This window comes from Pelodiscus sinensis, chromosome 5, assembly GCF_052426305.1.
Source record: "Pelodiscus sinensis isolate ZL-2025 chromosome 5, ASM5242630v1, whole genome shotgun sequence".
NCBI lineage: Eukaryota > Metazoa > Chordata > Testudines > Trionychidae > Pelodiscus > Pelodiscus sinensis.
Window position 1 is genome coordinate 42,611,346 of NC_143056.1, and position 23,922 is coordinate 42,635,267.

General features: G+C 44.7%; 2 protein-coding genes across 4 annotated transcripts in view; one reads left to right on the forward strand and one right to left on the reverse strand.

Annotated features, from left to right (window-relative positions):
- The window catches only part of ANGEL1 (angel homolog 1), a 128,201-nt gene that overhangs the window by 51,296 nt on the left and 52,983 nt on the right, over positions 1-23,922 (forward strand). The window lies entirely within an intron of this gene.
- LRRC74A (leucine rich repeat containing 74A) overlaps positions 21,523-23,922 on the reverse strand; it is a 34,165-nt gene continuing 31,765 nt past the window's right edge. The window contains exon 13 of one of the 2 annotated variants that reach the window (XM_075926816.2): positions 21,523-23,387. In XM_075926816.2, the coding sequence (XP_075782931.1) occupies positions 23,213-23,387 (175 nt within the window). In that variant the 3' untranslated portion in view covers positions 21,523-23,212. The remainder of the gene's footprint in view (positions 23,388-23,922) is intronic. The other variant, XM_075926814.2, reaches the window with a different exon arrangement.

A 23,922-nucleotide genomic window follows, 5' to 3' on the forward strand; every position in this document is an offset into this window, starting at 1 on the left:
GCAAAACTGAAGACCTATCCCTGCCATTTCACAAATGAGGAGACTGAGGCACAGAAGTGAAGCCATAGACTCATAGACGATTAGGGTCAGAAGAGATATCAGGAGGTTATCTAGTCCAACTCCCTGCTCAAAGAAGTACAAACTTCAGATAAGTCATCCCAGCTAGGGCTTTGTCAAGAGAAGAGTCCACCCATTAACACCAGGATGTTTGGGGAAGTACCACACAACATTTAAAGAGCTCAGAGCAAGGTGAGACTAAAGCCCCATGAAACATTTTGAGGGACATTGGGCCCCTGACACAAAAAAGGTTACCCTCACCTGCCATAAAGAAAGAAAACATTGAAACTTATGTGTTAGACATAAATTAATATTTTATTTTATTTTATTTAAAATGAAGTTTGATAAACTAACATGAGAAAGTTAAGGAGATTAATAATTTAATAATAATAAAGCTAATAATAAAGCTCTTTGTTTAATCATTTAAATTAAACCAGTCTCCCTAGCTGCAGCACTAGCAAAATGGCTTGGGTGTAATTATGTAATTAATTATGGGTTTCCATTAGCAACTGGTGGTCCACGGAAAGGTTTACATTGAGCCAGATGGTCCCTGGGCCAAAAAGTTTGAGAACCGCTGCTCTAGACAAAGTTTGAGAACCACTGTTCTAGAAAAATGTTTTGAAGGTCAAGTCTAGGGTACAATAACCCACATACCTCTAAGGCATCTACCTTCTACCTTCAACAATCATCTAACACTAACTGGAGTTCTATCACTTCGGACAGATGGATACTGGACATTATCAAGAATGGTTATTGTCTCCCCTTTTTATTTATTCCTCCAACCCACACTCCCTCTCCATCCCTCTTCAGGGACAATCTCACGAGAACCTCCTCAACCACCTACTCCAACTGGGAGTAATAGAACCCGTACTCCAATGTCACAGGGGAAAGGGATTTTACTCCCACTATTTCCTTACAACAAAGAAAGCAGGAGGATGAAGGCCCATTCTTGATTTAAGAAGGCTCAATCATTACATTTACCCTCAACGGTTCAAGGTGGTCACCCTATCGACAATAAATCCTGCCTTAGAAAAAGGTGATTGGTTATCAACCCTTGATCTGCAAGATGGGTGCTTCTATGTGTCAATTCACCCAGCAGGCAGAAAATACTTTCACTTATCAGTGAAAAATGAACATTTTCAATATAAGGTGCTCCCCTTTGGAAGCTCAAAGGGTCTTTTCCAAAGTGTTGGCCATGGTGGCAGCATACTACACAGGTGGGGATTCACCTTCTTTCCGTATCTCGATGACTGCCTGTTAAAAGAACAGACATATTAAGGGGCAGAAGAGGCAGTTAGTCTTACTATGTCAACGTTTCAGAGTCTAGATTTACAGATAAATCTACAGAAATGCAAATTCACACCAACACAAAAATTAGAGTTCATAGGAGCTCATCTGGACTGCACTGTGGCAGAGGCTTCCACTGCAGCTACGTGCTCATTCCACAAGAGCAATGGTGACTTCTGCAGCACACCTTAATAATATTCCTCTGACTGACATTTGTGGGGCTGCCACATGGTCCTCTGCTCATACATTTACCAAGCAGTAAGCAGTTGACGCTTACCTCTCTCATGACACTCACCTTGGCCAGACAGTTTTAGCTGCTGTGAATAAAAGCGACCAACTGTAGCTCCCTTCTCCGGGCACGAGTACTGCTTCATAGTCACCTAAGGTGGAGCACCCACAGGACACTCCTTGAAGAAGAAGAAAAGAGGGTTACTCACCTTGTGCAGTAACTGAGGTTCTTCGAGATGGTTGTCTCTGGGGTGCTCCACCACCCACCCTTTTTCCCCTCTGCTTTGGAACCATCTATCTGTAGGGCAGAAAAGGAACTGAAGGGATAGTTGGCTACGCATTCAGAGTAGCCACACCAGCGCATGCCAGATGCCTCACATGCACAGCCTACTGAGGGCACTGCTTCCAAAATTCTCTGACTAGAGGCGCAGCAGCGCCCAGATGCCTAAGGTAGAGCACCCACAGGAACAGCCATCTCGAAGAACCTCCGTTATTGCATGAGATGAGTAACCCTCCTTTCTCTAAAGCTTGACATGTCTGATTGTAAGCAGGAACTGTTCAAATCCAGAATTACAATTTTCCAGCCTGTGAGAACACATTTTACTGTGTGCTCTAGAGATTTGCTGAGCTTTTGTGTGTTTGAAGTGTTGTGAAGTAAATTGGAACTAGTTAAAAATGTGAAGTGATCGATAAATTGCTGTCCTTTTTGAGAGTGCAGAGGAGACCCTGTTGGCTTTGCATCCCGAATCTTTTCCTCTGACGAAAACCAAATCGTTCTTTTCTTCAGTTAATGTAGATCAAGAGAATGATGCCACACTGAGAACCCTGGAGTCTGCAACCTGTCTGCATAGCTAATCACTGCGGAACAAGGACAGTGCAAGGAGCAGTAAGACATATTTCTCATATGTGCTATCTCTCACTGTTGTGCTTGTTTATGCAGTTCACGGTTACTAAGAATACAACAGACCCTCATGTACTGGTAACCAGATGGAGATTCTCTAACTCATTCCATGTAAACCAATAATCAGCCATCAAATTTCAGTAACTTCTGCACAAGGCATATCTGATTGGTGACAAATATAAATGGTTCCAGCTCCATCTTGCCTCTCCTCATGGAACCATTATTGAGATCTAACTAAACTTTGCCATTTTTTCCTCCCAGTCATAATCTCTGGACTTTTATGTTCCAGCTGCAACCATATGGGAAATTATCAAAATACTACGAGGAAAGCTTTTTTCCATGGCATTTCTAACCTGCAGATACAGCAAAGAATCAGAAATCTCAGGAGAAAACCCAGTCTGATGAGGGGTCCTATTTCTGCATAAAAGAGACTTGGAGGTGTAACTACTAAATTTTAGATACTTTCCTAGCCTCTGAATCTCTGAATCACCTGTTACTTGGGCCATCACTAGTTTGATCTAATCGCATCTAATTTGTCTGTGGATTTCTAATACATTGTAGTATCTAGGTGACAGATTACAAAAATTAGACAATCTTGCAGTTCCATTTGTACCATATTCTCTGCACCGCAAGGCACTTTCGGGCTGGATTCTCTGGTCTCTGTCTGCCAAATTCGTTTTGTGTTACTTATGCAGCATAAGGTGAACTTAAACTGGCTGGAGGTACTCACAGGAAAATTTCTCCTATGGTGTGGGAATCTCTGTCAATCTGGCTCAGGTGACATCACTGCCTCCTCTATGGCAGCTGTCCCCCATCCTCAGCATACTGAGAAAATCAGAAAAGGGATTGGACAGGAGGAACTGAGAGCTCCAATATACCTGAACCTCCACTGCCATAACCTTTCTTACAGAGCTTAAGCTAGTGTAAAGTAATAGGCCCTTTAAGTACTGGGAAGATCAAAGCTGCCGCTGTCAATCTTCCAGGGTTTGAATTAGTGGATCTAGTGAAGACAGTAGTTTGAACTGAGAGGGGCACTCCGGTCGATGCGGTAGTCCTGCTTCCACAAGGAGTAAGGGCAGTCAAAGGGAGACTGTTCTTCCTTTGACTTCCTGCAGTGTGGACAGCACCAAACGTTGAGTTAAGGTACTTCAGCTTCAGTTATGCAATTAACATAGCTGAAGTTGTGTATCTTAAATCAGCCTAATCCCATAGAGTAGACATAAGATAGTAGTGTAAAGTAATAGGTCCCTTTTTACACTAATTTTCATCACGGGTAAGGTGTTCAAGGATCAGAGAGCCACCACTATCTCCCTGCAGCCACTGCTCTTCACTGTGTGCAGAAGCAGAGTGTTTGTCTTTCTGATTAATCATTTTATAGGATGATCACTGGGGACATGTCTCCAGGTCATTGAGCAAATGACTTTGTAGAGTGGATGCCTGTGTAGAAAGGCATCTCCGAAAGCAGTCAGATATAAGAACTCAAGAACTTCCCAGCTGAAGACCCTCCACTAAGAACATTCTGCCCTGACACCTGAGGTTTTTAACTTTGTGGATAGTGAGGAGAGGCTACTGGTTTCCCAGCCTGAACTTTCTGCTCAAATGTAAATTCTGTTCTCTTTTCTCCCCTTACAAAGTATGTCTTCCCTGCAGAGTTAGCCCATGCTCCTACTGAGGAGTTGTCTTTAATCACTGTCCTGTCCACACACATACAAATCTCAGCTGAGTTTAGCAGTGCTTTTAAACTGCACCAGCTGGTATGCCTGGGGAACAGGTTAGAGTAGGGGTTCTCAACCTTTGTGATACCGCAACCCCTTAAAATGCTAAATAAATTAATGTGACCCCACCCTCGCTGCCACGAGTAAAGCTAATCATTTTATTGGGATTAGGATTGCACAAGAAATAAATATGCCAATAATTTTTGATAATGTAATTTCTTTGGAAGTAGACAAAAAATATCAAATTTGGAATCATATTGTTTAATGTGAAGGATGAGCTTTTTATTATTGCATAATTTTTGAAATCTGGGTTTCATTGTCGAGATAGCCACTCTCATTTCTCGTTCCACATTTACTTTTGATCTATATTTGCTTTTTATAGCAGCAATTGCAGAAAACCCTGACACACACAAATAAGATGTTGCAAACAGGATCAGTATGTTCATAGCCTTCTCACTTAATTCTTTGTACTCATTTTGCAAACTGATCCAAAATTCAGAGAGACACATTGTTGAGAATTTTATTTTTAAAGCAGTGTCAGAAGAGATATCAATGATTTGCTCCTCCTTGGTAGTAGTGAGTGTACCAGCTATTAGTTTAGCGTCAAATAGGTTCCTTATCCAATCAAATTTTTCAATATCCATATCTGAGAAATAGTTCTTAAAGTGAAATTTTAAAGAAGAAAGGTGATTTAAAATTCAGAATTTCACATCTTCACTAATATGTGTGTTATTGCTTTCAATAAATTGTTTTAAAGTAGGAAACATGTCTAAATTTGAATTTTCCATTTTGCTCCAGATGTAGTTTTAGTTTGCTTGGCTTCATACTTTCAGCAAATAGCATTTTCTGACAAATAACACATTGAGGAAGTTCTATTCCAGTAACAAAAACACTCATGAAACCAGAAGATATGTAACTTTCATCATACAATCTTGATTTAGGCCTATTTTTATCAGCAGTATAGGTAGATTTGCCATCAGCTTTTCGCTTACCACCCAACAAAAAACTTTCCATGTTGTAAGGCTAAAAATTTAAAATAACCGATAAAAGTTTTTATAAATTTATAATAATTGATAAAAGAATGGAACTTCACATACACTCCAAGGACTACTAAAAACGTTGTACTAGTAAATACTATGCCACATCGGCAGACACTGGAGACACATGAATATTTTCAAAAGAAACCAACCCCTACCGTCTGAGATCACGAGATCGGCATTTAGATTGCCAATGGAGACATCGGGGACAAACGAACATTTGCAAGAGAATCCAAGCCCGACTATTGGTAATCACATGATCAGTGTCAATGGATTGCCAGTTGAGATGCTGGAGATACACAAATTTTTTCAAGAGAAAAATTGAATCCAGTTGCGATCCCCCTCTAAGTTGCTCGTGACCCCCCGGGGGATCGGGACCCACAGTTTGAGAACTGCGGGGTTAGAGTCTGAATGCTGCTTTACAATGAGGATGCCGAATAAATCGCTTGAGTTCTGCTAGTCCTTCAGTGCCTTTTCACAATTCTCCCAATGTGTCCAGAAAGATGAACACAATTTCCCACAGTTTACTTTGCACTTACTTCATCACAAAGGATGCGCCTACAGAAGCACTGGCAACAATGTGCAAGATGAGGATAACACTCGAGAGGGAACAGTAACTTGAGTGTGGCTTTCCTGTGAGGCTACATAAACCCAAGTTAGGCTAACATGGGCATTCAGACCCAACTGCTGGTCCTCTGAGCTCACTTTGCGGAGAAGACGTACCTTTTAGTTAATTCAGCAGGGGCGAATGATGTCAAACTGAGCACCAAGGGGTGTTCAAACTTGGCATTAGCAATTTGTCAAGAGCTGAGAAGCAACACCTAATTTTTATAACTGGGATTAATTTCAGTCATTCTTATCTTTAATGTAAAGTTTTTCAGCTCAAGCTGAAATACCGCAGGCTGGGATTTGTAGACTCTTCACAAGCCACACCTCCATTTTTAAGCTGTGGGTCTCATTTGATGCACTTTAACTACCACTGCTTTCTGTATCAAAACAATTGTGCAGTAAGTAATACATTAATCACACCAGGGGCTCATGTTTAAATTGCAGCAAAAAGTTACAAAATGCGAGCTCCTTTTCACACTTGATTAGGAAATATACCATAGGCAAGTATCCTGTGTTGGCCCTGAAAAATGGACTGACGAAATTAATGGGGCTTTTCCATCTCTAACTTTTATGGTAGGCATAGTTAATCCTTTATATAGCACCATAAATTACATAGCACTTTGCAGACAGGGGCCTGCCCCTATTTGCATTGAATTCCACAGCAAGACTCTCAGGATCAGGCCCACAGCTAAAGCATATTCACTGTTCAGAAGAGCTTATGATCTAAATTCTTTGACTTTACGAGTCTGTGATAAAACTGACTCCTATGTTGTGTTTGTAGAGGAAGGTGGCAGACGGGAGGAGGGCTGAAATGTGGTTTCCCAACTCCCTCATATCACAGCTGGACTTCTCATCTGTCTCTCCATGGCCTGCTTCTGTATTGCCTGGATGGAGGGTAGGTTTCTTGGGGTTTTGACACAGTCTGGCTCTACTCCAGCCATCTCCACAGCACTCCCTCCCCTCCCATATGCTCTCCATTAACATAATTCCATCTGCTGAATAAAGAAAGAATAACTCTCCCAGCAACCCCAGCCTAGAGCCCCTGAGCCAAGGGAGTTCATCAGTCAGACTAGTTTCTCCTGAACTCAGAATAGGCCTCATTAATGGGCCAAGAGGGGGGTTTATTTTGCCTTTCAGCTAGTGGCTGCTCTGAGCCAGGAGTGGAATCAAGTTACAGTGTCTGGGAATCTAGGCTATTCCGAGTGAGCTGCTGACTCAGGAGGTTTCCTAGGATTTTCAAGCAGAGCCCAGTCCTGTAAAAGCAAATTCAACCATGGACTTGTTTAGTTTTCACCTGGCTCCATGACTGCTATGAAGAAAGATCTGAAGACTACTGGAATATGCTGGCAATAGTATGGGGGTGAGATTCTTCATCAGGCCCCTTCTTTTTCACAGACACTTTTGCCTTTTCAAAATGTCATATCAGCCCTTTGCTTGTTCCTACCCCCTTTCCCTGGAGAATCTCAAAGCTCTGTACATTCATAAGTTCCCTTTCACAATTTACATCAGTGTCATTCATCCCATTTTACTGAGGGGAAAATTAAAAATCAGAGAGCAAGAAAGGTCACACAACAAGTTGGTGCCAAAGAAATTGGGCATTCTTGACTCCTCCAACTTTACCTTAACCACAAGACATCCTTCTTCTCTGTTGTATAGGGATGAGGGAGGATCCCTGTATGGAATACTCTTTGGGATTCAGGAACCTGGAAACTGTGCACATTGTCATGGGATATGACTAGATGCCAACCTGCTCATGGTGATGACATCCTGGTTATTGCTGTCATCATCTACTATCCTGATTACTTCAACCTCCACCTTCTCAGCTCCTGCCTCACATCCCTCTAGTTCATTCAAAGTATAACTACTATGATCACCTCCTTTGCCCAATGTTCTATGTTACCTTCATCTTTAAATCCCTTCACTGTCTGTCCCCCCACCCTTTCCCATCGCATTAAGTTCAAGCTGCTTATCCTCACTTTAAGGTCATTCCCAGCCCTGCCTCTCCTTATTTTTGTGCTATTGTCTCCTGTGACATTGCCCTCCACCCCATCTGTGGTGCCAATTCAGCCACTTTTGACCACCTAATTGTTTTATCTTCCCCTTTCTGCTTTAACTTCTCCTATATGGTCTCCATGCTTTCCCTGAACTGATCCAGAAACCTACTACCCTCTCCTCCTTCAAGTTCTTTCCCAAGATTCGCTTCTACAAGGTAATAACCAACATATGTGGAGAGGCAGCTGGGATAGCTGATTGCTATATAATAAAAACTGTCTACCTATAGATACTGGCTCAGCTCTTTGGACCCATCCAAACTCCATTCAGCATAGGAACCAAGGCTAAGGACAAATGAGGCTTATAGCTTTAACTTATGCCATCTGAAGGGCTGTTAAATACTGGACAGTGATCACTAGTACTCTGGCCCTGCCCTCTCACACCCTTCACACAAGTAGCACCAGTAATTACTAATACTCCTGGTTTCCTATGTAAATTTTAAACTTGTCTCTGTGCCAGCCACAGAATGAAAATTCCCTCAACAGTTTGATTTGTTCTTGAACAATAGCAACCAGAAACCCAGGTCTGAATTCACCCTTTCTCCAGAAACTCCTGAATCAGCAGAGACAAAACAATTTTACTTTGGTGATTTAGCTGGTGTTTGGGGGATGGGTTAAAAGCAGATGTGAGTGTGGGGGAGCAAAGCTCCCCATCTGCTAAAAACAGAGACATAGACCCCACTCCTCTCCGACTTGTGTGGATGCTTCTCCCTCAGAATTCCCCCTTCTCTCTCTGTCTATGTTTAGACTGCAGACTTCTTTCGGAAGAAGCTTTTCCAGAAGACTTCTTCCAAAAGAGAGCGTCCACACTGCGAAAGCACATTGAAAATGCAATCTGCTTTTTCGACAGATAGCATCCACACTGAATAGACATTATCTTGCATGTAAGCTGTGATTACTATGGGCAGAATGGCCATCAGGCCACCTGTGCTTTTTCCTCTTTCCTCTTCTTCTGAAAGAACTCCCTCTTCCCCGTCCACACGCCTTTTTGCAAAAGAGCTCTTTCGGAAAAAGGCTTCTTCCTCGTAGAAAGACGTTTACCAATGTCAGTTTTTTCAATTTTTTCCCAAAATAATGCAATTGCAGTGTGTATGTAATTGAAGTTTTTTCGGAAAAAACGCTGTTTTTCCGAAAAAAATTCTGTAGTGTAGATATACCCCCTTTGATGAAATGAGGACTTCTGGCGGGGAGCTGTGAAGTGGGAACAGCAGGAGGAGTTTGTGTCTGAATAGGGACTTTGGGGGGCTTCATGTGAGCTCAGCACAGGTAAAGAAGAAGCTTCTTTTAGCTGGGATTCCCCTATCCACTGCCTCCTTTTCACAAGAAGATCTCTTCCTCAGCTGCTCCCCCACCCCTTTAGGGAGGCAAAGAAGGAAAAAAGGCAAGCCCACCACCTCTGTCTGTTCCCCGGCCAGGGAAAATGGGAGACCCTACTGTGGCTCACTTTCCTTTAGCCAAACACTAGATGAAATGCAATGGCCCTGTTAATTCCCTCTCCCATCCTGGCAGTCCACAGTATGTGTGTGGGTGGACGAGTGGGAGGGGCAATGGGAATGGTATATGGCACACAAGGGATGTTTCTTCTGCACAGCTCCATACCCTGTCCCCTCCAACTCATAGCTCTCTTTAGGAACACACACAGTTCCCCTACCTTGTACATACAGATATCGTCCCCTCTTAACACATTAATGCAGTTGCCTCCAGTAATACACACATGCACTTATCTCCTTTCTGGGACTATTCACAGCTTCCCTGAGACATGCACTTACTCACAAACACATGCATTAGCAGATGTCATCAAGACCCAGGGCAGTTGCTACCAGCATTGGAGCTCCCCCTCCCATACATGTTTTTCTGGCTTGGAGGGATCTATAGCAAGGATGGCTGAGGCCTCTTGACAATTCTAAAGAGCCTGACTGGCACCACGTATATGTGATATCCCCTCAAAAACATGATGGAGGCAGTTCTGGGGAGCAAGCAGCTAGGATTCCCTCTTCTACACCCCAACAACTTACCTCCATTGCAATGCAAACACAATGCCTCTCCCCCGCACTGTGCTTTTCTGAATTATGCTCAGGGAGGGGTTGCAGCAATGCCCATTTCACGGGCCAGATGATGGAATAGAGACAATGGGGAAGTGAACAAGGCCATTACTATCAGGTTGTCCAGCTGCCTGGTGGTCCAGATCTGCTCAGAAGATCCTCAGGATTCTAAGTTCAGAGTGTTCCTCTTGCTTTCTGAATCAACTGCACCACCAATTTTCATCAATGTATCCATTCAGCATAGTTGTAGGGCCTACCATAAACAAGCAGGCACTCCCCGCAAAACATTCTAATGCAGCAGTTAACTCAGACTAATCCCAGAGTTGATGTCTGGGGTTACACTGGTAGAGGTAAACATGAGAAAGTTATATTGGCTTCAGTTCCTTGGGAAACATAGGAGACCCAGAGGCAAGTTGAAGGGGGTAGAAAATGAATGGGTAACACTAGGGAGGAAGAATATTTATTCAAGAGAAGAGACCAGAAGATGTGTAAGGGCAAACAAGCTGTTTTATTTCCAGGCACTGAAGTGGGTGCCCCAAGCTCTGTAAGTGCCTCCTAGATCTGTTTTTGATTCCTTCCTCTCTGAACAGCACAAGCATGGTACAAAGCAAAAAGAGGTGCTTTTCTTTTGCAGATGAGACTTTTTTTTGTTCTTGGCTCAGGCAAAAGTGTTCAAAACCTGTGACTTCAGCAGCCACAACCCCGAGGGAAGGGAAATCTGGTTCCTCTGAGCAGTTGTGTCAGAGATGGATGGGGAGGGTTGCACACTCAAATTTCCCTGGCTTGCTCTGGAGCCTCCGATAAGCAGCAGGACTTTTTTTAAAAACCCATTTCTACAGCCTGAAGGAAGGAATTAAATAAAATAGGTTCTGGAAGGGGGACAAGTATGTTCCAAATTATGGAAAAGGAAGTTAAAGGTTCAAGTACTTGAGATCTGGCTCCGCCTGTGTCTGTCTCCACCCCCCAGAGAGAAACTTGCGTTGTGGCTTTTTCACTGCACAGCAAAACAATGTGGCATTTGGACTAGACCGCCCAGTGATTCATGGGAGCACAAGGGTGGTCCCTCTGCAAAGGAACAACCCTGCAAAGTTCAAACTTATCCGATCAGCCTGGCAGTCCTGGGGCCTCACGCGCCCTCTTTGGCTCACAAGCCTGTCGCCTGACTGGATTTTAAGGGGTTTACAAAACCTCTTCTCAGTGCAGAGAGAGAGAGAGAGAGAGAGAAAGTGTGTGTATGAGAGAGAGAGAGAGTGCTGCCAGGGACCTACACATACAGGGATGTTCATATACATAGAGTGCCCTCTGCCAGCTGGAAATGGAATAACAGCCAAAAATCCCTTCCACAGCTGCTATGTGAAACTCAGGGTTGAACAGTGCAGATCCTCCTGCACACTCCTGGAGAAAGACAGAGTTAGACACTCGGGCTGTGTCTACATTGGTGTGATCTTGCGCAAAAGCAGTCACTTTTGCGCAAAAACTTGCTGCCTGTCTACACTGGCCGCGAGTTCTTGCGCAAGAACTCTGATGCTTTTGCTCAGGAATAAGCCCTTTTGCGCAACTGTTCTTGCGCAAGAGGCCAGTGTAGACAGGCAACATGAATTTCTTGCGCAAGAAAGCCCTATCTTTAAAATGGCCATCAGAGCTTTCTTGCGCAAGAGAGTGTCTACACTGGCATGGATGCTCTTGCACAAAAGCACATCTCTTCCACAAATGCACATGCCAGAGTAGACGCTCTCTTCTGGAAGAGTTCTTGCACAAGATCATGCCAGTGTAGACGTAGCCTTAACCTATGTCTACACTGCAGGCTTTTTGCGCAAGAATGCCTGTTCTTGCGCAAAAACTTGCAGAGCGTCTACAATGCACACATATTCTAGTGCAAGTAAATTTACAGTACAGCGTCGGAAAAGAGGGCTTCTTGCGGAAGTGTTATTCCTCTCCTCACGAATAAGCCTTTTTGCACAAAAGCTCTTACGCAAGAAGGCAGTGTGGACAGGCAACATGGATTTCTTGCACAAGAAACCTCTATAGCTAGAATGGCCATCAGAGCTTTCTTGTGCAAAAGAGTGTCCACGCTGCTATGGACACTTTTGCGCAAAAGCACATCTCTTATGCAAAAGCACATGGTAGTGTAGATGCACTCTTGCGTAAGAACTTTTGGGTAGAGGCTACATCTACACTGCCATTTTTTTCTACAGAAGATATGCAAATCGTGATCTCATTTGCATATCTTCTGCTGAGCCCTTTTGTGGAAGAGGTTTTGCCATTAAAAAATCCTGTGTAGATGGAGCCATTTGTCGGAAAAAAACCTTTTTCCTCAATAAATGAGGTTTACAGGATCTTGTGAAAAAGGGTTTTTTTCCCCCAACAAATGGCCCCATCTGCACGGGGCTTTTTAGCAGTAAAACCTCTTCCACGAATGGATCGGCAGAAGATATGCAAATGAGAGTATGATTTGCATATCTTCTGCCAACCCCCCCAGCAATGTAGACATAGCCACAGACACACCATGTAATAGGTGTTAACTTTGTAAACTGCATTCAAAGGAGACATATGACAAAACACAGTGGACAAGTATAAAAAAAAATGACCTTAACAGAGAGTTGGTGTAGAGAGAAAAGGAAAATTACAATAGGGTCACTAAAAGCAACAAGTGGACTAAAAGTGTGTGGTTGTGGTGGGAATTAGGTCAGCATCCTACATATACAGTATGTAAGGAGTATGGGGAATAAAGAGGAAGAACTGGAAGTATTGGTACATAAGCTATATTATGACTTGATTTACATCACAGGGATGTCATAGGATGAAGCTCATGACTGGAATATTGATGTAGAGGGCTATACTTTGTTCAGGCAAGACAGGAAGAGAAAAAAGGGAGGAAGTGTTACATTATGCATCAAGAATATATACTCTTATTCTGAGATCGAGAAGTATTTAAACCAGTTGGAAGTCTCTGGATGAAGACAAAAGGGGAGAAAATGCTTCATCCTCAGGAATGAGGTCATGGTAAGGATTTACTGTGGAGCATCAAATCAGGAAGAGATAGATGAGGCAGTTCTAGAATGAATAACAGAAATACCCAAAACACAAGACCTGATAGTAACTACTCAAACATCTCTTGGAATGGCAATAACTCAAACTACAAAATGTCTAATAAATTCTTGGAATGTATTGGAGACAATTTTGTTTCAGAAGGTGGAGGAAATAACGAGGTGGACAGCCATTTTAGACTTGATTCTGACCAAGGAGGAGGAATTGGTAGCCAATCTGAAGGTGGAAGGCAATTTGTGTGAAAGTGATCATGCAATGGTAGATTTCATGATTATAAGGAGAGGAAGGAGTGAGAGAAGCAGAATAAGGACAATGAATTTAAAAAAACAGACTTATCAAACTCAGAACAGCTAGGTAAGCTCCCATGGAAAGAAAATCTAAGAGAAAAAGGAGTTCTGGAGAGCTGGCAGTTTCCCAGAGAGACAGTATTAAAGGGGCAAGATCAAACTATCCTGATGTGAATTAAAAATGGGAAAAGGTCAATATATTTCCATCAAGAACTCTTTAATGAAATGGAAATAAAAATGAATCCAATGAAAAGTGGAAACATGGAAAGATTGCTAAGAATGAATACCACAGACTAACACAAGCATGTGTGGATAAAATCAGAAAGGTAAAGGCACAAAATCAGTTATGTTTAACAAGGGACACAGATGGCACTAAAAAGATTCTATAAACACATTGGGCTCGTCTACACTGGCCCCTTTTCCGGAAGGGGCATGTAAATTTCATGAGTCGTCGTAGGGAAATCCGCGGGGGATTTAAATATCCCCCACGGCATTTAAATAAAAATGTCCGCCGCTTTTTTCCGGCTTTTAAAAAAGCCGGAAAAGAGCGTCTACACTGGCCCCGATCCTCCGGAAAAAGCGCCCTTTTCCGGAGGCTCTTATTCCTACTTTGAAGGAGAGGGAAGCAGCAAGATCAGTGTGTTCCATGCTCTATTTATTAGTTGTGTCAGTGTATGCTGCTCATACAAGTGCCACCCCTCATAGCAGCAGGCCCCTACTTTGAAGTAGGAATAAGAGCCTCCGGAAAAGGGCGCTTTTCCGGAGGATCGGGGCCAGTGTAGACGCTCTTTTCCGGCTTTTTTAAAAGCCGGAAAAAAGCGGCGGACATTTTTATTTAAATGCCGCGGGGGATATTTAAATCCCCCGCGGATTTCCCTACGACGACTCATGAAATTTACATGCCCCTTCCGGAAAAGGGGCCAGTGTAGACGTAGCCATTAGGATCAAAAGAAAGATGAAGGAAAATATAGTTCCTCTACTTAAAAGGGAAGGAGAGTTAATAATGGATAATATCCAGGCTGAGGTATTTAATGTTTGTTTTGCCTCAGTCTTCATAAAAAGATTGATTGTGACCAAACACTTAACAAAATACTAACAATATGGGAGAATGCAAGTCAAAATAGGGAAAGATATATTCAAGTGGCAGGGGCATATAAAATTCATCCTAGGGCACTCAGGGTGTGTCCACACAGCAAACAGCCATTATTCCAAAATAACTATGAGAGCATCTACACAGCAAACCTGCTATTTCAAAATAATTTTGAAATAGTGAACAGTTTATTCTGGCTTCTGTAAGCCTCATTCTATGAGGAATAGCGCCTATTCCAAAACAGATATTTCGGAATAGGGGCTGTGTAGACAAGGAATAGCTACTATTTTGAAATGGGGGCCTCCAGCCCTTCCCAGGGTGCTCTGCTGGCTACTCTGTCTATACTCAGCAAGACTCTATCTCCCTCCCACCCCACCCCGGAGCCCTTAAAGCTGCAGCCTCTGCAGAAAGGGTTTGTGGCTCGCAGCAGGCCTGATAGCCCTGAGCCACCTTGCAGCTGCATCTGACTTGATTTTCTCCAGAAATGAGCCAGTCTGATGCTCCCACCCAACCCTCCACTGCTCCCAGGGAGCTGTCAGACAGCTCCCAGGAGCCTGCCAGAGGCCAGAAAAGACATGCGCCTTCCTGATTTGGTGTGGAGATCCTGGACTTTATTGAGGTTTAGGAGGATGAGCGCAACCTCCAGGATCTCTGCACCAGATGCAGGAATGTGGATGTCTATGGCCAGATGGCCAACAGCTTGGTAACTAAAGGCCACATCCATACCTAAGAACAGGTGCAGATGAAGGTCAAAGAGCTCCGCCAGGCTTATACTAGGGCCAGGGAGGACACCTCCCAATCTGGGACAGAGCCCCAAACCTGCCTTTACTTTAAGGAGCTGGACTGCATCCTGGTTGTAGACTCCAGGCTCAAGACGCCCGTCATTGTCCTCATGGTGGGGAAGAGACGAGGAGGAGGAGGAGAAGGAGGAGGAGGAGCAGGACCCAGACGAGGCCAGTATCAGCACACAGCTGACCCAGGAGCCTGAAATATTCCCTGTAGATGTGTCCCAGGCATTGTCTGAGGATGGGGAAGGTATATCATGTGAGTGCCATCATTTTCCCTTCATACAGGGGGAAGAGAAGATGGCCAGGGTGAGGGTGAGCTGGGTGCTCCACATTTGGCCCTTGCTGGCTGCGGATCATGCAGCAGCCTATGCACATGGGAGCATATGCTGTGTCGCTCCTGGGCACACGGCCCCAGGAGGCTGCCACAGAGGACCCTTGTGCTATTGACCACAGGGTGTTTGGAGAGGCCTGCCATGCTCCTCACCCAGGGTGGGACGCCCTCCCTCCACAATTCACCTCAAGAAAGAGACTGGGGACATCAACACACACACACACACAGCAGTCCTGTACACAGCACATGGGCATGCCCACAGCCTTGGGGTAGCATCTACTTCCAGGGACATGTGGGCCCACTGGCCATAGCGCACATGGCCTTGCTCCAAGCACATGGCCTGCAACAGAGAAGAGAACTCTCACTCTCAGCTCACAGATGGGAGCTAGGCTTCAGGCACTGTTGTCCCCTGGGATGACTGACCATCTCTCTTTATTCTCCACAGTCAGACCAGCTGCAAGAGGAGCAACCCCTTCCAATCACCTCAACTCCTGGCAGGGCTTTATGAGGGTAGGACTGAACAAACCCAGAGAGGAGGCTTGCACCACCCCCACCACCACTTTCCCTAGGGACGCCCATTCCATCCTTCCACCCCCACCCCCACCCCCACCCCCACACCTGGAACAATAGCCCAAGAATGCCAAACCTGCATGACCAGGGCCCTGACGGTTGATCTCCCCACACCAAATTGGTTCCCCACGAATCGGTAGCTAGCCAGCGTGGAGGGCTTCCAGAGGGCGATGGCGACACACTTCTGGAGAGGGATGGCAGGCCTCATGTGCGTGTCCCATTGCCTCAAGGCAGGAGTTCTGGAGCCATGGTTGGTCTCCTCAGCACTACAGAACTATGTGGTCCCACCAGCCTGCGTTGGTGTCCAGACGCCAGATGCAGTGGGGCATGGCATCCAGTACAGTGCAGGGAGCATCCAGCTACAGGAGCTGTGCCCGCACATACCCAAGGAGGGTCTGCCACAAACACTGGGGGTTGGGTTCCTGCAGAGCCTGGGAAGGTGCATGCAGAAACTGCTGCATGACTTGCAGCAAAAGCTGCAAGAGCTAAAGACTGCCTCGGAGGCGGCTCCAGCTCCATAGTGGAGAGTGCTGTGGTGTCCTGAAGCAGGGCAACCAGAGCAAGAAGAGAAAATGCTTTGCTGTCCCTCAGAAAGGTAGGCAAGTAAGCTGGGAAACCTGACAACCGACTGTCCAGGGGGGTCCCTTCAAGCACAAGCCTCAGATAGCCTGAAGCAGCAGCCACACAAAGTAACTACTGACCTGATGCTCTGCTTGAACTGGTTCTGGGTGGCCTTAAATGTGATTCAGCATCCAATCAGCGTGGACGCTCTATTTCAAAATAGCTACGCGCTATTTCAAAATGCATTTTGTGTGTAGATGCACTATTTTGAAATAAACTATTCTGGAAAATCTCTTCCATAATAGCTTATTTCAAAATAACTGCGCAGTGTAGGCATAGCCTCAAAGAACTAGCTGAAGCAAACTTGGAGCCGTTAGAACTCATGGAGGACAGCCGAGGTCCCAGAGGACTGAAGAAGGGCAAACTTAGCAACTGTCATTAAAAGGGAAAACAAAGAGAACCAGGGAATTATAGACCAGTCAGGCTAATTTCAGTATCTGAAAAAACACTGGAACAAATGATTAACAAATTAGTTTGTAAGCACCTTAAGGATAATAGGATTAAAAAGGAACACCCATCATGGATTTGTCAAGAACAAAAATCATGCCAAAAGAACCTAATTTTCTTCTTTGACAGAGTTACTGGTATAGTGGATAGAAGGCAAGCTGTAGAGATGATGTATCTTGATTTTAGTAAGGATTTTGATGCAGGCCCACATGATATTCTCATAAGCAAACTATTGAAATGCTGTCTTGGTGACTTTACTTAGTGGGTGCACAACTGGTTGAAAGACTGTACTCAAAGAATAGGTATCAGTGGTTCACTGTCAAACTGGAGGAATGTACTAGTGGTCTCTCACAGGTTTGTTCTTGTACTAGTACAATTCAGTATTTTCATTAATGTCTTGAATAATGCATTGGAGAGTGCTGATAAAATTTGTGGGTGACACCAGGCTCAGTGGGGTTGTAAGCTCTTTGAAGGACAGGATTGGAATTCAAAACAACTTTGACAAATTGGAGAAGTGGTTTAAAATCAACAACATGAAAGTCAATAAGACAAGCACAAAGTACTACATTGAGGAAGGAAAATAAAATGCACAACTACAAAATTGGAAATAACAAGTGAGGCAGCGGTACTGCAGAAAAGGATATGGGGGCTATAGACAATCACAAATTGAATAAGAGGCAACAATGTAAGAGTTGCAAAAAAGTCTAATATACTTCTAAGTTGTGTTAACAAGATTTCCATATGTTAGACATGGGAGATGATTGTCCTACTCTACTTGGCACTGGTAAGGCCTTAACTGATTGTCCATTTCACAAGACAAAGTGTTTTTGTTGTATTCTGAGATGATACATTAAGGCCATTGGCGTTCTCGTGTGGATAATGATGGACACACAGCCACATTTCTTCTTCTCATAGTCACACTGCTACGTATTCTATCTTTTATCTTTTCTACTTTTGCTTTTGTTGCTGCACCAATAGGCTGTTTAATGCTGCATACCTTTTGGTAATGCTGTTTGAACAGCTGATGTGGCACAGTGCAAAGGGACTGATAAAAAGGACTTTGAATAGGCTGGTCACTGCTCCTTGATTTCAGGCCACCTTGTGAGTCAAGCTTGGGCATTCACACTTAAGATAGCAAGATCAGCCATGGCATGACTGACACCTAGAAAGTGTTGGTGCCACTGCTAGCTCTCCTTAGAGCAGGGGTGGGCAAAAAGGCCTCTGCGGGCCAGATCCAGCTCGGCAAGCAGGTTGATCCAGCCCGCAGAGGCCCTGCTGCTCCCCGCCACCAGGACAATTAGGGCCTGGGGGCAGGGGAGCGCGAAGCTTCCTCCCGCCCTGCCAGGAGCACACAGTGCTTTGAAGCGCCATGCACTTCTCGCAGGGCGGGAGGAGACGTCACACGCTCCCCTGCCCCCAAGCCCTGATTGGCCTGGGGTACGCGGCACTTCAAAGTGCGTACGCTAGCACAGGGTGGGGGCAGGGTAAAAGAAGCTTCGCGCAGTTCCTTCACCCCCGCTAGGCCCTGACTGGCCTGGGACCGGGGGAGCACACGAAGTCTCATCCTACCCTGTGAAGAGTGTGTGGCACTTTGAAGTGCCACGTGCACCTCGCGGGGTGGGATAGGGTGGGAGGAGGCTTTGCACACTCCCCCCGCCCCCAGGCCAATCAGGGTCTGGGGGGTGGAGGAACTGCACAAAACTTCCTTCACCCTGCTCCGGCCCTGTGAGGAGCACATGGTACTTCAAAGTGCCATGCACTGCTCGCAGGGCAGGAGGAGGCTTCGCATGCTCCCCCGCCCCCAGACCCTGATTGGCCTGGGGATGGGGGAGCGTGCTAAGCCTCTTCCCACCCTGCCAGGGACATGGGTGCCTGGTGGGAAGGGGGGGCAAAGAGGTTCTTCCACCTCCAGACAAATCATGGTCTGTGGGGGGGAAGCCCAGAAGCATCCTGGCCCCTCCCCATCTGGTTTAGGCCCTGCCCCTTCCAAAAATTTCAAAATTTTCAAGTCACCCCTGGCCAAAAATTATTGCCCACCCCTGCCTTAGAGGAAAGGTGAGGTCACAGTGGCAATGCTTTTCAGGAAGGAAAGAGCAAAGGAGATCCACAAGGGTATCCGAGGACTGGCCCTGGGCAGGAGATTGTCTGAGAAGAATCTAGTTGCCAAAAAGAACCCAAGCTACATGCATGTAATTTTTGGTGCTAATATTATGGCATTTGCTACAGTACTAACATCAACACATCTCTCCCAAGGCATGAGACAGCCCATGGCATCTTCCGACTTTTGATACAGACATGACACCTAGTGGCTAAGATAAAAAGCTGTCCTTATATGTGACAAAAATCCTTGCAAAACAGGAGTCCTCAGTTTCAATAACAAGTCTGTGCCTATGTCTAAATTACAGAGGTTTTTTTTTTTCGGAAAAACGGCCATTTTTCCAAAAAAAGTCATTTATGTTCTCACTGCGGTCTTGTTCTTTTGAAAAAAATCACAAGCACAGAAGGTTTTTTCTGACATTGGTAAACTTCTTTCTACGAGGAAGAAGCCTTTTTCCAAGAGCTCTTTTGGAAAAAGGTGCGTGAGCTTCCTTTTAAAAGGTAGATGAGATAGATGAGGCTTTCTTTGGACAACTGAGAGAAGCTTCCAGATTGCAGGCTCTGGTTCTTGTGGGGGACTTTAATCACCCTGACATCTGTTGGGAGACCAATATGGCAGTACACAGGCAATCCAGGAAGTTTTTGGAGAATGCTGGGGATAACTTCTTGGTACAAGTGCTGATGGATCCGACCAGGGGCCATGCGCAGCTTGACCTTCTGCTCAGAAACAGGGAGGAACTAATAAGGGAAGTAGAAGGGGGTGACAACCTGGGAAGCAGTGATCATGAGATGGTAGATTTCAGGATCCTGACCAAAGGAAGAAAAGAGAGTAGTAAAATACACACCTTGGACTTCAGAAAAGCAGACTTTGACTCCCTCAGAGACGTGATGGGCAGAATCCCCTGGGATGATAACATGAAGGGGAAAGGAGTCCAGGAGAGCTGGCAGTATTTTAAAGAAGCCTTATTGAAAGCACAGAAAGAAACCATCCTGATGCGTAGCAAGAGAAGCAAACACGGTAGCAGACCAGATTGGCTTAATGAAGCGCAAGACATCAGGCCCTTGAATAGCATCATCAGTTCTTTTTACTTATTTGTTAAACATCACAAGATAATAAGAAATATTTTTCACTAACATAAACAAAAATGTCCTTCTCCCAGAGCGCCTGCTTCTGTCACTTCCTTCCTTTGAAATGTATCATAGCATCAGAGATGAAGATTACCTAATCGGTCCCATCTTTCCAGTACTGTACCTCAATACTCCACCGCCACCCTCTCCCTGATTGGGTAAGAGAAGGAGTGTTCCTTACATCCTATTCTCCAAGTAGTGTCTAATCCATCTTTTAAAATTTCAGATTCTGAGACTTCTGTCATTTCCCTTGAGGAGACAATTCTACAAACCAATACAGGGTTTCTCAACTATTTCACACTTTTGGTCTCCAAACCATTTTTTTTTATTTTGTCTCATGTGAACCCATTTCCCAGAATCTATATGATCAGGTGGTCCCTTCATGCCTTAAACAATATTATTCTAAGCCTTTGTACTGTTTCAGTCCAAAAGACCAATACATGCTGTGTTACTAAGTTCACTGTAGCATAACCTGTGGGCAAAAAAAAAAAAAAGAGATCTGTGCAAAGTCAAAAGAGGTGTAGAAATTCACACAGAAATAAGTACAATCATTTTAAGCTTGTTTCATATTTGAACATAAGTTTGGTGTTTTTACCAATAGTACATAGTAATGCCTGAATTTTGCAAAGATTTACATACATGAAGACTATGGGAAGAGTCATTGACTTAAGGGCACATTCCCAATGCAACTGAAATCAAATAGGAGTTTTGCCACAAGGGCAGGACCAGACCCTAACTTAACAGAGCTTGTATGTACATATATATATATATATGTTTAATTATTTTATTATAAATATTTTCTCTCTACATATTTGTGTGGGAAAAAGCTGCATATTCAATAAACCCAACTTATGCAATGATTTCCATTCAAATGATGGAGCACAGTTCAACAATTACTATTGGCCAGGATTGCTCTGGGGTCCTAAGCCTCTAACCATTACCTTATTGCGGTGGAGAGGCTAGTGTATTTCAGTGATCATCAGAACTACGTCTTCCAGAGTCTTGTACTTCTAGTAGGTCCTCCCTGGGCCTACCAGACCACCACAGTGCTGAGGTGAGGTTCCAGGTGAAGTACAGTCCAGACTTTTCAAGACAAGACCTTATAAGTAACAGTAAATGGTACCACCTATCACTGTTGACCAGAGTGGACAGCTATATCTGGCTTCTTCTGGAAAATTTGTTCTGGTGGACCAGGCAGTTAAGTAGATATGTTCATCTCCCTGGCTGTGAAGATGGATGTCAAGAACTGTGTGGACAGCCTAGGGCATCAGTTCAGATGCAGTAGGATCTGATGGCCACCCACGGCATCCAAACTTGTCTCCAGAAATCTCAGTGTTGTCATGCTTCTGGATTGCGACAGACCTGGATGAGAGAGGGGTGGTGACTCTATGTGATTTTCCCTCACTTAAATCCAGTTCACATGCTAATCATGATATCAACTACTCACCTTTTCTCATGTTCTATGGTGATAGGTGAGCAGCAAAGCAGCAGGTGCAGATATACTAGGAGCTGTAGTTACAGACCTGCATATAGATGGCTCAGGACATAGGGTCACTTTTCACTGGACTGATGCAGCAGTGGAATATGGCAGCCCCTTGGGTGACCGAGCAGTCCTTTTTAGTATCACAGTGCTCTTCTCTGTGGTGTGCAAAGGCACCTTAAATACTGTCTAATTCACCTTCACCTTGGTTAGTATACCATAACCTATGGGGACTCTACTATAGTGGTCAAAATCACACAAGGAGTAACAGTAGTTCAGAATAGGAAGCCTAGTCCGAACTACCTAGTTCGTGCCGCGTGTAGCCGCGGGGCACGGAGTCTGAACTAGCGGACATTTAAAAATGGCGGCGCCCGGCAACATGCAAATGAAGCCCGGGAAATTCAAATCCCGGACTTCATTTGCAACTCTGGTTGACTACATTACCACCCTAGTTCGAACTAGTGGTAGTGTAGACATACCCCCAGAGAGTATTGTAACACAAGGCACTGTCAGTTACAGTGCCCTAACTAGTGGAGGAAATTGAAGGTACTAATAGCTCACCTAGCACTTGAGATAATGAAGCAAGCTTACTTATTCCATCTAACTTGTTCATCAATCTGCTTCCATTGTGCTCATCACTTTGGTATCTGATTGCCTGCACACCATATCACTGACACTTCCAGGTGAGTGTGAGCAAGAATGTGGAGTCCCACTAACTCTTATAGTGCTGGGTATTATTTCCCCTCACGTGAGTGTGTGAGAGGTGTGAAATTTAGTAGTTTGCATTTGGCCAGGTAGGGCATTTCTGCAGCACAGATCAACTGCACTGAAAAAGGGATAGAAGAAAGGGAATGAATTTGTTATCAGGAAATCAAACACATCCCTATCTACTATAACTCTCCAAGACCCACATCACCACTTCCCTGATCCCTACTTGGGCTGGTCATTTCCCATTGTCTCAGTCCTGTCATTTGGGCAACTTAGCACTATATCCATGCTTCTGTGGTGATGAGGCAGCATGGCAGTTCCTGGCCAAGTAGTGGACCTTATGAGCAGAATTTCTAGTTCCCAGTGGCATCACGTTGTAAGAAGTGGCTGTCGCACTAGACTGGGCCTTGGAATATGTTTCGAGATCAGAGGTTGCTATGATATATTGATAGTGGGTTTGGGCTTCTGAAATGCTGAGGTTGGGCCGGAAGTAGTATATCATGTGTTCTGTGAGACTGAATGAGGTTTGCTCTGGGATAGCTGATTTTTGGTGGGGCCCTTTTGCTCACTGAATGAGGGCTCAGCAGAGTTCTGGCTGTTTGTGGATATCCTGGTGGTGACTGGTTGGCGCCATGAGCTAAAAGAAGTAGTTGAGAAGTGGGCTAAATCAGACTTGGGCAGTGCCAGTGGCTAATGGCCAGAGGACATCACCAGGGAACTGCGTGGTGTGACCATTTCCATAGCATTCTTGAAAGTCTGCAGCACTCGCTCACTCTTGTGTTTCTCCTTCTTCTGCCGTGACTCTTCTCTCCTCTGCTGCCACCGTTGGTCTCGTATCATCTGCTTCTGTGTGTCCACCAGGCCTCTATGCAGCCAGAGATAGTGAAGAAGGAGGGACAGAGAAATGGGGAAGTAAACAGGAGGCTACTGTGGTTATAGGCCCTTGCCCTATTCCCTCAGGAAGCAGGGCTCTATGTTTAATCAGGACAACTTGCTGCTCCTTACTGCTTGGGTCCATTCTCTTTTCTGGCCACAGGCAGGAGGCTCTAGATACTGATGAGCTCAAAACACTTTCTTGGATTCATCTTCTCACGCTTTGTCTCCCTTTGATCATTCACCATTTAGATCTATTTGTAGTTCCTTGGGGCCTGGTTCTCGGCTGCCCTGTATCTATGTAATTATTTATATCTTTGCAAACTGAATGTGAAGTGGGTATAACATAGTACAAAATCCTAATGCCATTATTCTAACACCTCCTCCACTCCCACTTTGCATTCAGTTTAGCTACGTCTAGACTGGCCCCAAATTCCGGAAAAGGGATGAAAAGCAGGTAAGTCAGCATAGGGAAATCCGCGGGGGATTTAAATATCCCCCGCGGATTTAAATAAACATGTCCGCCG